The 14,455-nt window shown below is 42.1% G+C and overlaps 1 protein-coding gene and 2 long non-coding RNA genes across 4 annotated transcripts in view; 2 read left to right on the top strand and 1 right to left on the bottom strand.

The window, feature by feature from the left end:
* LOC138131613 (uncharacterized) overlaps positions 1–14,455 on the bottom strand; it is a 38,024-nt gene that overhangs the window by 4,020 nt on the left and 19,549 nt on the right. Inside the window, exons 1-2 of one of the 2 annotated variants that reach the window (XM_069048727.1) lie at positions 8,835–9,025; positions 5,446–5,897 (exon numbers count right to left, since the gene is read on the bottom strand). In XM_069048727.1, coding sequence (XP_068904828.1) covers positions 5,446–5,698 — 253 coding nt within the window. In that variant the 5' untranslated portion in view covers positions 5,699–5,897; positions 8,835–9,025. Of the gene's footprint in view, positions 1–5,445; positions 5,898–8,834; positions 9,026–14,455 lie in introns of those variants that run through there. The other variant, XM_069048728.1, reaches the window with a different exon arrangement.
* Positions 1,329–3,421, top strand: LOC138131620 (uncharacterized). The gene is made up of 3 exons (XR_011159860.1): positions 1,329–1,707; positions 1,802–2,316; positions 2,374–3,421. It is a non-coding gene; the product is annotated as an uncharacterized lncRNA (long non-coding RNA).
* Positions 11,245–12,977, top strand: LOC138131621 (uncharacterized). The gene is made up of 3 exons (XR_011159861.1): positions 11,245–11,502; positions 11,704–12,382; positions 12,430–12,977. It is a non-coding gene; the product is annotated as an uncharacterized lncRNA (long non-coding RNA).

Genomic DNA, 14,455 nt, shown 5'->3' with positions numbered 1-14,455 from the left:
ATCGACAATCTGAAACGACTCTGGTAATTGTTATCTTCAAATGCAAATCGTCAAACGTCCGATTTATTAGGCAAACACACCAAGATTCCTTCTGGTGGTGTTTGCGTCACATTCAGGAAATAAAAACCAGAAACGTGAAATTCGTTGCGAAATTCCATCTCATTTTGAATTCAGTGGTCAAAAATTTTCGTGCGGAATCGATTCACACTTCCTACGACAAATCCGGGCAATCTGCTCCACAAATATCTAAATACGAGGCACCGTTAAACTGCTTCGGTTTCTTTTTCGAAAGAAATGTGATACAGTGGGGTCGAAAAAACTCATTAGCCAGTCGACTGACCCACAAGTTATTTACAAAGTGTAGGTACAACACTCCCGCCGTACACATAACGATAATGTTTAATTAATCGATTATGGAATCGCGTTTGACATTCTGTTGTGTTGTAAATTCCATTTCTGCGGAATAATCAATTACTGCGGGGAAAATCCACAAAAAAAAAATCTCGCAGAATAGGACAACTGAATGCCAGACATGCATAAAATTTGCAATTATCCGTTCGATCGACCGAGCGAAATCAAAACGGGCTACTTGTACTTTTTGTCGTGCTCAAAATAAACTGTTCATCACTCTTGGTCGAAGATGACATCACTGACGTCTCTTGCAGAGGTGATGATCTTCGCACGCTTAAAAACGATTTTCCCACCGATCAAAATTCAAGGTATTCTCCGGCAAAATTTTCGCTTCCGTCTCTGGAAGCGCCGACGTTTTGAACTTTGCGATTTTTCCGGGTCTCGAGGCCGCCCCCGTCGCCGTCTCTATGTGCGCACTCGGAGGAAAAGCGAAAAAAACGCACGTACGTTACCACGACGACTTTTTACATCAACCTTAATGGTTTTGTTTTGTAACCATCCGTTTTATTTGGCATCTTATAAACATAATCATTACATATAAAATGTTTTTCGAACGTAATTACACCGTATCTATTTAATTTACGCAGAACCTGTTCAAATAATTACACGGAGGCGGAATGAAATACGCGAACAATATTTTATTTTATTGTAATGGACGTCGGAGCCATGATTGCCGGTTGCGCTCGTGTTCGCCGATAACCCGAAGAGTGAGTTCTGTCAAAGATAGGGACACGTGTCGTTCGATAATTAAACCGTAATTTGCCGCCTGCGACATCCATTAGCCGATGCGATTCTTCGATTGATGGAAAAAATCCTTCAAGGTTCCGTTAGCACTCGTGCATCGGTGGGCCCACTTTTCGAACACTCTCTACAGTTGGGTCGTCTGGCAGCGCACAGGGGTGCCAACCGTTAAATTTCAGTTGACAGCTGTCATTCCCAAATCTTCGAGTTCTTGTTTGTGGTGCTTCGCCCCGTGCTCGCGGTCCCATTCGTCGCTTCGAGACTCGGAAAAACGCAAACCTCGCGACAGCACTTGTTGCCATGTAATAATTTATTAATTGCGCAGCGCCATTAGCTCAGAATTATTCCTTCCTGCTTTCTTGAGCAGTTCCACGGAGCTCCATCAGCATCCGCGTTTACATAAAACGTTAAATGCTAGACGACGGCATTATTTAAGACTCTCCACGGAATTTATCACGGATACGTCGTCGTCTTGGCCGACCAAAGATCCCGTTGAAAAAAATTCGTTCATTCAAGACCGGTTTGTGGGAGATTTGCGTTTTTTCCACCTCTTGTGTAAGTACGTCTCGGATGGCCACAATCGACAATTAGACTGGAAGTCGGTGGGACTGAATGCGACGAAAAAATTTTCACTTGTGGTTCTTTGCAGGGGCGGTCATGCGTGTTTCCTTTAAAAATCTATCAACAGTGAATCCTGCTATTATATAAGAATGTTTTCCATCCGGTGCCCCCCGAGTGCGCACCCGTACCGTTGACATCTTGGTTGCGTCGGTGGAGTGCAGAGGACAGCGGCGGCGCCACCGGGATACGTGCAAGTTCAAGGCGGTAAACGGAGTTACCGCACGACGCTCGTGGGCGAATAATAACTTATGCATGTTCCAGCGACAATGTATCTATCTATACCCACTGGTACAAGTTGTGTAAGAATTTATTGTGCCAATGGCGGCATAAAAACGCACTTTGAATTGTAAAATCTAATTGGGCGACCTTCCCCCGAACAAAACCCATCAACTCTCTGCCCCGGCCGCGTCTTCACCTCGTTTCTTCCTCCAACTCCAAATCGACGAGTCAAGGTCGCGATTGATTATCGTGACAACGCGTCAGGTTTACCCACGAAAGTGTGAATACGGCTGCATTATCAACCTTAACGATGTTAATTGGATTGTAATTATATAAATATTTGTTTTCACTATCAAATCGTTAATATTTGGAGTTTTCAAGTGCAAACAATGGAGGGCGAGCCGGTGAAAATTGGAGTAACAGTAGCCAGATTTGCGTGTTTGTTCATTGCTGCGAACGGTAAAAATACCGAAAGTCGAAATCCCATTAGCCCTAATTAACGAAGCCTTTTCGCTAATTTTCCCGGACTAAGTGAGCATGAAATCAGATTATGATTAACAGAAAGGAACGAGTTTCGGATGTGGCCGACGATTATTCTTGCGAATATTTAAATGCGCTGGAGAAATTAAAACAACGAAAGATAATAGGTCGTAAAGCGAAAAAAAACAACAACAACAACAAAACAAAGACCGAATTTTAATTTAGCAGTTTGCATACGGCGAGTCGTATTTTTATGTTACGCAACTAATTTTCGTTATTAATTAACGATCGTTAAATATAATTAGCTGCAACTAGTGGTGTAATAAAAAAGGCATTAATGTGATTAAACGTCTTGATTTTGCAGAGACAATTGCCATTTATTACAGCCATGTATTAATCAGCGGACATTAATTTTTCCAATTGGAATGTCGATAATTTTAGACGGTGGAAGTGTGTACAATACTGCAATTTGCACAAGATTTTGTCACGGTCGGTTAGTGGAAATTTGGTCGAATTGATTCCGATCATTGACAACCGCAATAAACCGTAAATTAATGTAATTTGGAATTTCCACCGATCTCAAGCCCAAAGTTTATCTATCAACCGATAATATTTTTATCTGACAATGACATCAAAACTCCTCGATTTCTTAAACTTATTCGAGGGAGCTGCCTACCGCACCCCTTGCCCCCGATTTCAAGCAAAATTCCTAAAACCGACGTCGGAGATCTTACTTTTGATAATAGAATCGTTATTTTTAAAATACACTGGTCGCAAAAAATCAAATATATTCCTATACACTTGTTAGGTGATTTTTATGATACCTAAAATTCTAACGATCACACTATTAACACTGGTAATAAATTCCAAGTTGTAAAATTTATTATTATCTTTACGATCGTGGAACTTTTTCCTTGTGGCTTTTCTCATTTTTTCAAACAAAACGACTTTGTTTATTTGACGTTCCATCCAAAAAATAATCACTCCATTTACTCGGTACGGTGGGACATCGTACAAAAAATAGTTGGGAGCTTGCTCCATCCGCAACTGTAACCCCCAAGACGCCGATTATCATTCTTTGGATTTCTGACACGAGGTCAGGTTGACACGAACGAAAAATCTCTTAATAATCAACTCGGGTTTTATTTATTTTTTATGGTTTCGTTACAAGAAATTGCACATTGGACAGATTTATGTCCGGTGCATGTTTTAACTCGTAAAAATATGATTTGGACTCTGACGTTATCAAAATTCTAAACTCGCCGTTCCGATTAGACTCTCATAATAACGCGTTCCACTTTCTTTTGCACAAAAATAATCATCCCATACAGAATTGTGCAAATTTAGAAATTCAAATCGAAAGATTCAGAGAATCCATCCATTGGAGACTTGAATTGTCAAAGTGCCGTTAGGTTGGCACTAGCCATAAGTTACTAACCACGCCAACGGACATTTTAATTTTTTATTTATGACAGTGATTTAAAACAAATAAAAATCTCAAATTTTGACAAGTTCTTTCCGTCATTTGCAATAATTTTTGTAAATAAAATTGTCCACGCCCCTCTTCCACATCTGATTATTGATAACTTCTTGGGTTGATACCGTAAAACAATTCTAACAGCAAAGAAATTTCACATTTTGACAGAAATGTCATTTTTGTTATTAGATCATGAGTACACTCTCGGCAAAAGTTCAATTGTGCATTAAATACGTGGTACAGTCAATATATTTTGATCGACCTTGAATTTGACAATTCAGGTCTGTAATGGTCGCGCTGTGACAAGAATCGTAATTAGAAAATTGTTTTAGGTCTTTTCGCAAAGTGAACAACTGTCAAAAGGTGCAAAAGTGGTGGAGGTCAAACAAAGGAAAAAATGAAAAGTCCTCGGAGGCTAAATATCAGTTTTAGGTACAGAAAACCGTCGTCGTGACCATCGAGTTGGTCCCGATCGAAATGTCTTCACTTTGGCAGATAGAAAGAAGAGAGATAAAAGAAACAACAATTGTGTTGTGTTTTTGCAAGTAATCTTCCCTTGTCGGCCTTCTGGGTGAAAGTAAACTCGGACCCCTACGAAGAGAAAGGGGAAACGGTGTCACCAATCTATTTTCTGTTGATCGTTCGTCGTTCGAAATCCGTTTCCGACCAGTTTTCGGCCAACAACAGTCGCCGAACCCGAAACCCCCATACCCGAAGACTAACAGTACTGGCTAAATTTGGCAAACTAGAAGAACTCGCGTCACCGCACTCTCACCCTCAGTACGGGTGATCGCTCTTTTTCCCACACGCGAGCGGCGCCGTTGCGAAAGGGGGCAGAGCCGTTTAATTCGCGCGGGGGCGTCGTCGCTTCTCGTGCTCCCACGCCGCTGCGCCCTCTATGACGACAGCGGCAAAAACTGTCACACTTTGAGTAATTCGGCGTAAAATTTCTCGTTGCTTGAACAATAAAGCGACGATCCGTAGTGGCCGCGAGGATGAGTTGCCCGAAAGGAGAAAATGCCAGTCGGTGCGGTTTTCTCCCGCGCGGTTCAACGACACCGGAAAAGTGCCGCGATCGGGGAAACCCCCGACAGGAGCGTTCACCACGGGGATTTCACCTGTCGATCTATTCTTGTTCGTTGCGGGCGGCGAGAGACGATTTATTTATCGGCGGATGCCTTTCGGCTGTTGAAAAATTCAGAACGGATCGTTTGTTTGTTGGATTTTTTGCGTCGACGGAGACCTTCGGCCTCAACCTCGTCGATCTACTACGCACGATCCTTTTGTTCAGGAGTTTTTGCATCGGAAAGCGCACTATAATTAAAAACGCCGGCGAATGCGTTTCCTAGCTGGACAGCTTTGTCCGCGCTTACATAACCCAATCGATTATGATGCAGATGGCCAGTTTACCTTATCCACGCGTTTTAATTATGCGACTTTTTGCGTCCGCACACGCAGTTACGTAAACGACCGGATCGTAGCGGAGGTCTCCCTACCTTTGGCCCATCCGGTGACGACGTTGCCCAAGTAGGCGACGCGGTACGTGGGGTCGGGCGTCGAGATGGTCACGCTGGCCGACTTCCTCAGCCGCAGCCGGTTCAGAAACGTCTTCAGCATCCTCCTGCCCTTCTCCTTCTGGAAGCCCTTGCCGGGCATCTCGCTGTTGAGGGCCTCGATCGACGGCACCTTCTTGTTGTTGACGGCCTTGCAGAAAAGAGCCGAGTCCACGACGTCCTCTTCCTGTTCCATTTCCTCGGCAATCGCGCTTCTCCACTCGAAGTGACCGGTTTCGCTTCGGCAAAGGAAGTGGTGAAAGATTCGAGCTTCCGGTAGGTTTTCGTCGAGCGACAACTATTCGGCCAATTTACCAATCATGTCCAGGTTACGTAAAGACGTCATTGTTGTCCGATCTCGGATTTCTAATTGGTCCCGGCGACGTCATCGGTACCTGCAACAACAAACCCAATCGAATCATTTGCTCGGACTGGTTCTGGGGCAAAAGTAGCAAAGCAACTCCGGACAAGTGTTATTTCCACGTTTCGAAATCTGTTACGGCATCGCGTTATAAAATCAATCGAACCCCCGGCCGCGATACTCTCCCGACCTGAGGCTTGGTTGTTTGCGCTTCGAGACTGTTTTTTTCCGGCACGCACTGATTGCACGCACATCAAGGTCCACAACATTCACGACTCGGTTAAATCTCGCGCAAAAACTCGATAATTCATACTTGGAAGATATCACTTTTCTTTTGTCTCGACGGCGATAGCTCCGAAAGAACTAGTTTGGTCGTGGAGGTCGATCAGCTGGTGGCTCGTTTTATCCGTCCGCACAAAATCAAATCTACCGAGCGATATGCTAATCGCCCGCACGGTCGTCGATAACCTTTCCAAAGTGTCGGACCGTGTGGGTTTGGGGAAAATCTTGCACAATCTGCAGTTCGTACTGATTTCGATGCAAATTTACTATTCACAAGGTTGCCGATGGAATTTGCAAGTGCGATTACCTGGCTGGACTATTTTAAAAAATTATCGCCACTTGTTTAGTCTTGAAACGATCATTTTACAACATGTGGAGCGCCCGGGGCTCTTTTGCTTTCTACCCGCACATATACAGGGTGTGGGCGGTTTATATCATACGCCAATATTTGGCCAACTCTGATTGTAATATGTAATTAATCCAGCAGTTCTCGTGTTGTTTCCTTTTGAATAAAATTACAATTTGTCAAGGGACTCGTCCGTAACAAAACAAATACATGAACGATAAAACAAAATTACACAATTGGAAAAAATGTCTGGCCAGATTTGGAAATTGTACATTTGTCAGTTACAAAATGTCTGAACTTTGTTCGGCGGCACAGCTTCATCATCTCCAGTGGAGTTTCATCAGAACCCTATATATGGCGAAGAGATAATAAATTAAGAATTGGAAAGCCTTCTGTTGGCAACAATGCCACCATCAATCAAAACGATTTTTCGAATTAATTGTTACGAATCAAATGCCGGCGCATTTGTTTTAGCTTCTCCGTGACTGTCAAATGCGAAGAATTAATTTTATAACAACGGGAGGAACCTGTGCGTGACTAAAATATTTTAGAATCAAGGTGACAGCTCTGTTGGAATTATCACCAGAAAAATTTTGTCGGGATTAGTATAGTCCAATTTTTACCCTTTTGAGATGACGTCACGATTTCCTTCCTCGCTTTCTCTTTATTGAAACGACAGAAACAGAAAAAAACAAAAAAAAAGGCAGGTTTATTTATTGATGGTCACTTTTAGGTTATTTTATGCTCCCGTTAATTTGACAATTTTTAATTTCTTTCACTTATTACATTGATTACAAACATAACCTTTCGAAGCAATCGTCAACAAATTTGAAACATTATGGCCCGGTTGCATAAAGCGATGTCAAGTCGTTGTTAAAGTTAACACAATGTCAAGCGATCTGATTGGAGGATATTTAACATTTTATTTGAATCAGCCAATCAAATGGGCGGATTTCCGACTTGACGCGTTGTTAGCTGACACGATATTAACTAAGCTTTATAGAATACAATCGCGCCTATAGTTATTTATGATCAATTCAAATTTGTTTCTGATCCTAGCTCAAACATACGTGAAGTTACTAGATAATGACGTCATCGCAAAAGGGTAAAAATTGGACTATACCTGCGGAGCAAAATGATCGTGACAGATTTAATTAAGAAATTACCAACAAAATCCGCTTCAAGTCTGCCACTTGGACGACCACTCAATAAAAACCGTTCAAGGGCCAATTTTAAATACTCTTTTGGTGTGAGAACCTTGTCCCAAAACTTGGCCCAGCTTTCGCATCATCTCAGTCTAATCACGGACCAGGCACCACCAGGTTTAGATCTGGTACCGTGCAAAGATTGCGCCGAAAAAGGACCGACTATTGACAACAGCGCGACGAAGAGTACCGGACGAACTTGAGATTCGATCGAAGCTCTAAAATTTGCTAGAGGAGAACGAGTTCTTTTCGTAAAAACTAGTTTTTAATGAGTCCTTCGAAAACACTTTTCGAGCGGTCGCGACGCAACTTCTGGAGTTAGAAAGAAGCGCCGCCGATTTGACCCATCGAAAAACGGCGAGACAGGTGTCCAGGAAACGGCCGTTACGCCGCACTAACCTCAAGGTTGCCCCGGAACGACGAAAACGCGTGCGGCGCCAAAAGGTCCCGAGTTGGACCAGACTTTGTCCCGTTGAAAACGCGTGGCGGGTCTTCGAGTCACAGCATTGGAGACTTTAATTTCCACACCTTGGAGCGGTCTAGGTTGGACCGATTTCGGCAAATGTCAACCGGATGTTGGGCAAGTCTTCGGAAACCGTTGATTTCAGCCGTGATCACGCGAATTACAGGTTGCATCGAGAAACGATAAGGAATTGGTGTTGCGCAATAAGTTGAAGGAGCTCGCTCGGGGACGGCGTCGAAAATTTTGCGGTTTTTCGACGGGTTGGACCCTGGATTTCGGCCACCACTCTCGATAAATCATTTTTAATTGCCAGCATCGCCGGAAAAGTTGTTGGTATTTAATCCGAGCGAATAAATTGTGAAATAGAGCGCGCATAATTCGCCGAGTGTTGCCGCACGATATGCCAATATAAATCCGTCTTTTTCGTCGTTTATGGGCGCGATCGATCATCGCGATTTTTCTCCGGGAGTGCATGAACTCCGGCTCCCGGAGCAGCGTGGGCTTAATTAAGCGGGCGACCGCGGTGACGTCTAAATTGGCGGCGGACGGCAAAAACCGTCGCCCACTCGACCACTTGCCGGCGCCACCCCGTGTATCCACCGCCGCCGAAAATCGCACACCGGATCGATCTCTTTGTCTCCACTCGGTGCGTCCAGAACCACAAAAACTACTCACGAAACTGGTTCTTTCGAAAAATCCCTCGACGCCGTCCCGAACTAGTCCACCATCGGGGGGCGGCGGCACATATCGAAAATTTTCAACTGGCGGAGAACAACTGACAACTCGTTCGACGCGGTCTAGTCAGCGCCGACTGCGACCACCTCTCGTCAACGCTTTCGAACAACTGCCGGCCGGTGCGCGAACAAGTGAATATCATCGCCATCAAGGTAGCCTAGGTCCGAAAGCTCCGCCGACAAAAAGCGCAAAAACGCGCGTGCGACGCGGCGGCTCTGACAACCCAAATAACAATATCGAATCGAAAATGCAAATGGTGGCGAAAACGAAAACGCACGCCACGAAGGCCCATCTAGGAAATGATTCATTTTTCGCCGAAGAATATTCATGAGACCGGTGGGTGGACGCGTTTCGTGCGAGGGTCCTAATTTGGAAGCCAAAAAGTTCCGCTTTTCGAGTTTTCGACTCCGCCATCTTGTCGCGAATCACTTCAGTTTTTGACTTTGTGGAAATATTTTCGGCCAGTTCCCACGTGGACAGCGAAATCGCGCCTCAAGGTCTGCGTTGCAAAATTGTTTTTAAATTGTTGTAGCAAGTTTTTCAGATAACAATTAGCATAAAACGTGTACTGTAATAATCGTTACAGCGGAAAGTACTTAGACCTTTCTATCCGTGCCCCGTAATGAACAATGCGACTTTTACGCCCCGGTTTGGACAACATTCCGCGGCCGCTTGGCCCCAATCGCCGGAAAGAAAATTTTGGAAAAACAGCGCCCCCCGGAGGCCCGGTGACCCCCGCGGTTATTTATAGCCACCCATCAAGACAATCCAAACATATTTTTTAATCATCTCTTTGTATCGACTGCGTTATTCACTTGTTTGATTAAATAATAAAGCACGTCGTAAAAAGTAATTAACGCGAGACCAGAAAGGTACAAAACCCATTGGTGGTGTGTTAAAATGGATGTGGCTATAGTTAGAGGCGCGAGCGTGACTTTTAATTGCTGTTGGTGTGAAGTTCGTGGGAGGTAAAAATGCTTCAATTGTAATTGATCATGATTCAGAGAGGTGATTCTACGGATCTATTTTGAAGACCTTGGATTCCTTTCTTATGTCATGTCCGACCAAAGATGGATTATGCACACAATGGAGGCAATTATGGGGTCGTGATGAAGTCGGTCCATTTACCCACAAACGCTGACCGGAATCGGCTGATTTTCGCTTTTATCGCATTCCACCAGCCGATAACTCTACCAAAAATGTTGGGCGATTGCAGCGTTTCCAGCAGACAAAGATTTCACAACGAGATTTATGGCTCGCCTCGCCACACTAAGGCCGCACACGCAACCAAGCTTTTCCCCAGTTTTCTTTCCATTCTTCCTCTTCTAGCGCCAGATCTGTCCCACGTTGAAAATGCGTGGCGTGCGACAAAACCACCAAATTGAAACTTGATCTCATCAATTAGTACTTTCCTGTTACACGGTTTTAAGGTTAGTTATTCTCGAAACTTCATAATTTCCACTCCGATGTCATAATTAGGCGAATAACAAGTACAACCAATAAAAACACATCGAGACAAATTACGACAGAGCTGGTCAATTTTTAAACCTTTGTTTGCCAATTAGACTCTATACATATCGGGTTGAACCGGTTAAAATGGATACAATTTAACGAGTCACTCGCGAATGTTTTGCAAAGGAACAAAACAAACGAAATGGTTCGTTATGATTCTGGTAAAATCGATGCAGCTTGACTTGCACTTCTCGAATAAGAAATAAATGACCTGTAAGGGAAAGTGAAAAAACGTAGCCAAGTTATTTTTTGTAGACGTATTTTTTGTTTGAAACAAATTCCATAAATAATAAAGTAAAGTGTTTCAGCTTTCTGTTTCTCTCTGTGACGAATACAAAACGCAGCCTTAAAAGCGGTTTTCTCTTTTTCCCTACCTCTCTCGTCGCTCTGTAAATAATGTAACCTGAATTTATAATTGCGATTGATTTACCTCCTTTTAGGTCTAAAACTGGGCAAATACCGTAATCGATAATTGTTACCGTGTTAAAGGTAAAGTATCGGATTGGTCAGCTCTCGGGTTCTTGCGTAAAGGCTAGCATTCAATTAAAAGAACAACACAGAAATTTTTCTGACTTCAAAAATGGTGGTTGTAAAAAATATGTTTTAAATTTTTCATTTATTGCAGAGATTATTATCATTGAAGAATACATCTTTATAAATCATCTTCATCTAAATACTGTGACATTTAAAAGAGGAACGTTGCAGTCGCTTTTAACTTTTTTTTATTATTTAAACTTAAGTTTGACAGATTTCAGTCATTCAGAATTATGGTCAAGCAGACCTTGGTTTTCTCTCAAACGCAGATCGTCTTTTTAGATGGTAGGCTTTGACAGTTCCTCCAGATACATAACCTCACTTTGACTATTTTATTGTAAATTAAATCGTTAATTTAATTTAAAGAACGTGCTGTAGCACTTAGAAAACCAGAAAATTCGATGGTTCGTTTTGAAAAGAACTATGTGTCGCACAAGAAAGAGTTGACACCATTAAAATGTTGCATGTGTTGCATTAAATGCATTCATCTCTTGAGTTTCCGGATCCGCCTCGATCTCGATTGTGACGGAAGAAAAAGTCTCCAATAATTATTGCGTTAGAGGTAGAGTATCAGATTGGTTAGTTCTTAATAACCGCAACGAGTTCTTACGTGAAAGCTTACCGTGGTGAAAAAATGAACCGAGCCGGAAGAGAATAAGAGAATAAAATACTGATACCGACACAGTTTATACGACAGAATAACGGCGATTCGAATTTCTGGTCGGCAATTCAAGACCTGTTACTTAATTTTCGATTTTTTAAGGTAAAATAAGACAGCGCAGGATTGTAAATCGAGTCCTGGGCTTCCTGCATTGCCATCAAAACGATCCGAGAAGTTGTCTCAAATGACAAAGGTAAACACAGAAGCTAACGAGAATCGTAAAATCTGCAATATAACTAAAGACAAACAGAAAGTTTTCTTTGATGGGAAGTCGAGACTCTAGCAGAGATGTTAATCGCGGCACTTCCGGCCACCCCGAGGACGCAGTCCGCCACCCGCTCCCTCCGAAGTGCCCCATTAACCTTTGGCGGCGGCGTCAGAAAGGTCGAACGACAATGTTATGAAACGACCAACAATTAAATTTTATTGATCGCACTTGAAAACCGTCGCCGTTCCACCAGTTTCTCGCTCTTTTACGGCCGCATTACCATAAATTAATTGATTCTAGGACGTTTCCAGTAGTCGAGAAATTTGCAGGTGTCGTGGGCGGCCATTATGCAACGATACTGTGAAGTCCGATGCGAAATTAAGAATGGCCTCTCGCTCTCGCAAAAATCAGCGGTATCGAACGTGTGCGTGGGTGAAGTTGAAGGACCTCGAGGTCCGTCGGGGAAAAGTGGAGCTGCCATTGTTGAAAATGGCACTTAATTGGAATTCGTTGTTCCGGATATTCTTCCTCGGTTTCGTCGATGCGGGATCACCTTGCGACTGGCCGTTGACCGTGTGTTGTTCGCATCTCGATAATCGATATGACAATTTCTCTTTCAGAAATATTCATCGCCCGAACAGTTAAGCTTCCGCCTAGACCTACATGGAGGCCTTCGTCACTGATTCAGATCTCCAGAGGTTTCATAAAAATAAATCGAAAAGGTAAGAAGTCTAACAATTAATAAATTAAAGAAAAAAAATCAACTTTAATGATTGGTTAAATAATTCAAATACTACCAACTAAAAAAAATAAAAATTAAATGAAGTTTCCTCACTATCATTACTTACATTTTCAATGCTTTCTACAACATCTTCACGATTTCAATTAGTAGCGTCGAATTCACGCTCATTTAACAGTAAACGTTTAAATTTATTTCCAATTTCGGAAGGCACTTCCCGACAAGATGTTTTCTGTGTCACAAGTATATAATACCTACATTTTTTTGACTTTCTTTTTTCATCAATTTAAGACGTGCTTTTCTGTTCAAATAAATTAAACATTGATGCGGACCGATGTTCATTTAAATTTATCCTCAAAGTTGGCGTTAAAGAGTCGATTGTGAACGCACCACTCGGCAGTCTGCAAAATAACAACACAAACAACACAAAAATTGAGGTTAGTTTTTAAATGTAATCAATCAGTTGTTTACAACCAATCTGTGATCTGTAATCCACGTTCACAATCGACTCTTCAACGCCTACTTTGTGATTTGTCGAATTTCGTATCTAATTCTCAGGTTTATTGTTGAATCGAGCGATTTCAAAAATGATTTTATTATTGCATAAAGGACAGTAAGACCTTTTAAAAATATAACATTTGACCTCTGTTGCTAATTCTACCCACACAGACTTGTCTTGCCTTTATCGTTTAGACATTACGGGTGTATTTTGAAGTGAACAATATCTAGTACAGTATTGCCTACAGTGATTTAAATAAATCGTGTATATGAACGTGCCCAAAGATGTGTTTAAACCACATTGACACTGTATATTACGTGTGTGGCGAAGTAACTTTTAACGCTCCAAGGCTCAACTTTACACCAATCATTAAACGGTGTTTTCTCATCTTTATTTTGATTGGAAAGTGGGCGATCAAGACAAGAGTTGCTGTACAACATGTGTTAGGCTTCTTACGAGATGGGCAAGTGGTTCTCGTCATGTGCCTTTTGCAGTTCCAGTGGTTTGGAGAGAACAAACACAACAAAAATCACATCTATATCAAATACCCTGATTTAAATCTGTGGAACTTCTATAGAATCCAGGTTAAAGTGTTGGAATCTTCTCCACCGTGATGCAAGAGTATGCTACTTTCACAATCGTCAGGAAGAATTAAAAAATGTTTTTCGCAAGAAGAAAAAGTAGACCTATTGTAATGATGTCTGCCCCGCAATGAAGGAGTTGGATGATGAAGACGATACAAAAGAGTGATTTTTGTTCATCGACTCTTCTAAAGTTAGCTCGAAAGCTGTAGTTCTTCATAACGGAAATAGATTTTCTTCCGTGCCAGTAGCCCATGCAACTAACATCAAATGTGAAGATTTGAAACTACTTTTCAAAAAATTTAGTTTCAACATATCCAAAGAAAACTTGCAAGGACTTGAAAATAGTTGCTCTTGTGGTTGGGTTGCAACTTAGATAAACGAAATTGTGTTGTTTTATATGTGAGTGGGATTACAGAGACAGAAAAAGCCATTACGTAAAAAGGGAGTGGCCGAAACGCGAGTTACTCCCCCCGAAAAGAAAAATGTCGTAAACTCTTCATCTGTTAAACCTGAAAATGTGTATTTGCCCTCCTAGCATTAAACTAGGCCTTGTGAAAAATTTTGTTAAGGCAATGGATCACCGAAGGATTTTTAAAAAATTCTAAAGCTTTTGAATAAAATATAGATTTTTTTCCTAAAAACCTGGGCACTGTCAACGCGACAGGAGATTTCACCAAGACATTTCGAATATGGACGAGCGATGTCAGATTCAATATCCTGGCGAATTGTTGCTGGACATTCAAGATGGACTTTCTTCAAGTAAAATCAATTAGAATGTCGTCAACTGTTACTTTTTAAGCAATTAATGTGTGCTTAAATAGTTA

Source organism: Tenebrio molitor, chromosome 5 (genome assembly GCF_963966145.1).
Source record: "Tenebrio molitor chromosome 5, icTenMoli1.1, whole genome shotgun sequence".
Taxonomy (NCBI): Eukaryota; Metazoa; Arthropoda; class Insecta; order Coleoptera; family Tenebrionidae; genus Tenebrio; species Tenebrio molitor.
The sequence above is the reverse complement of the archived record's forward strand: the minus strand, read 5'-3'. Positions and strand labels throughout refer to the sequence as shown.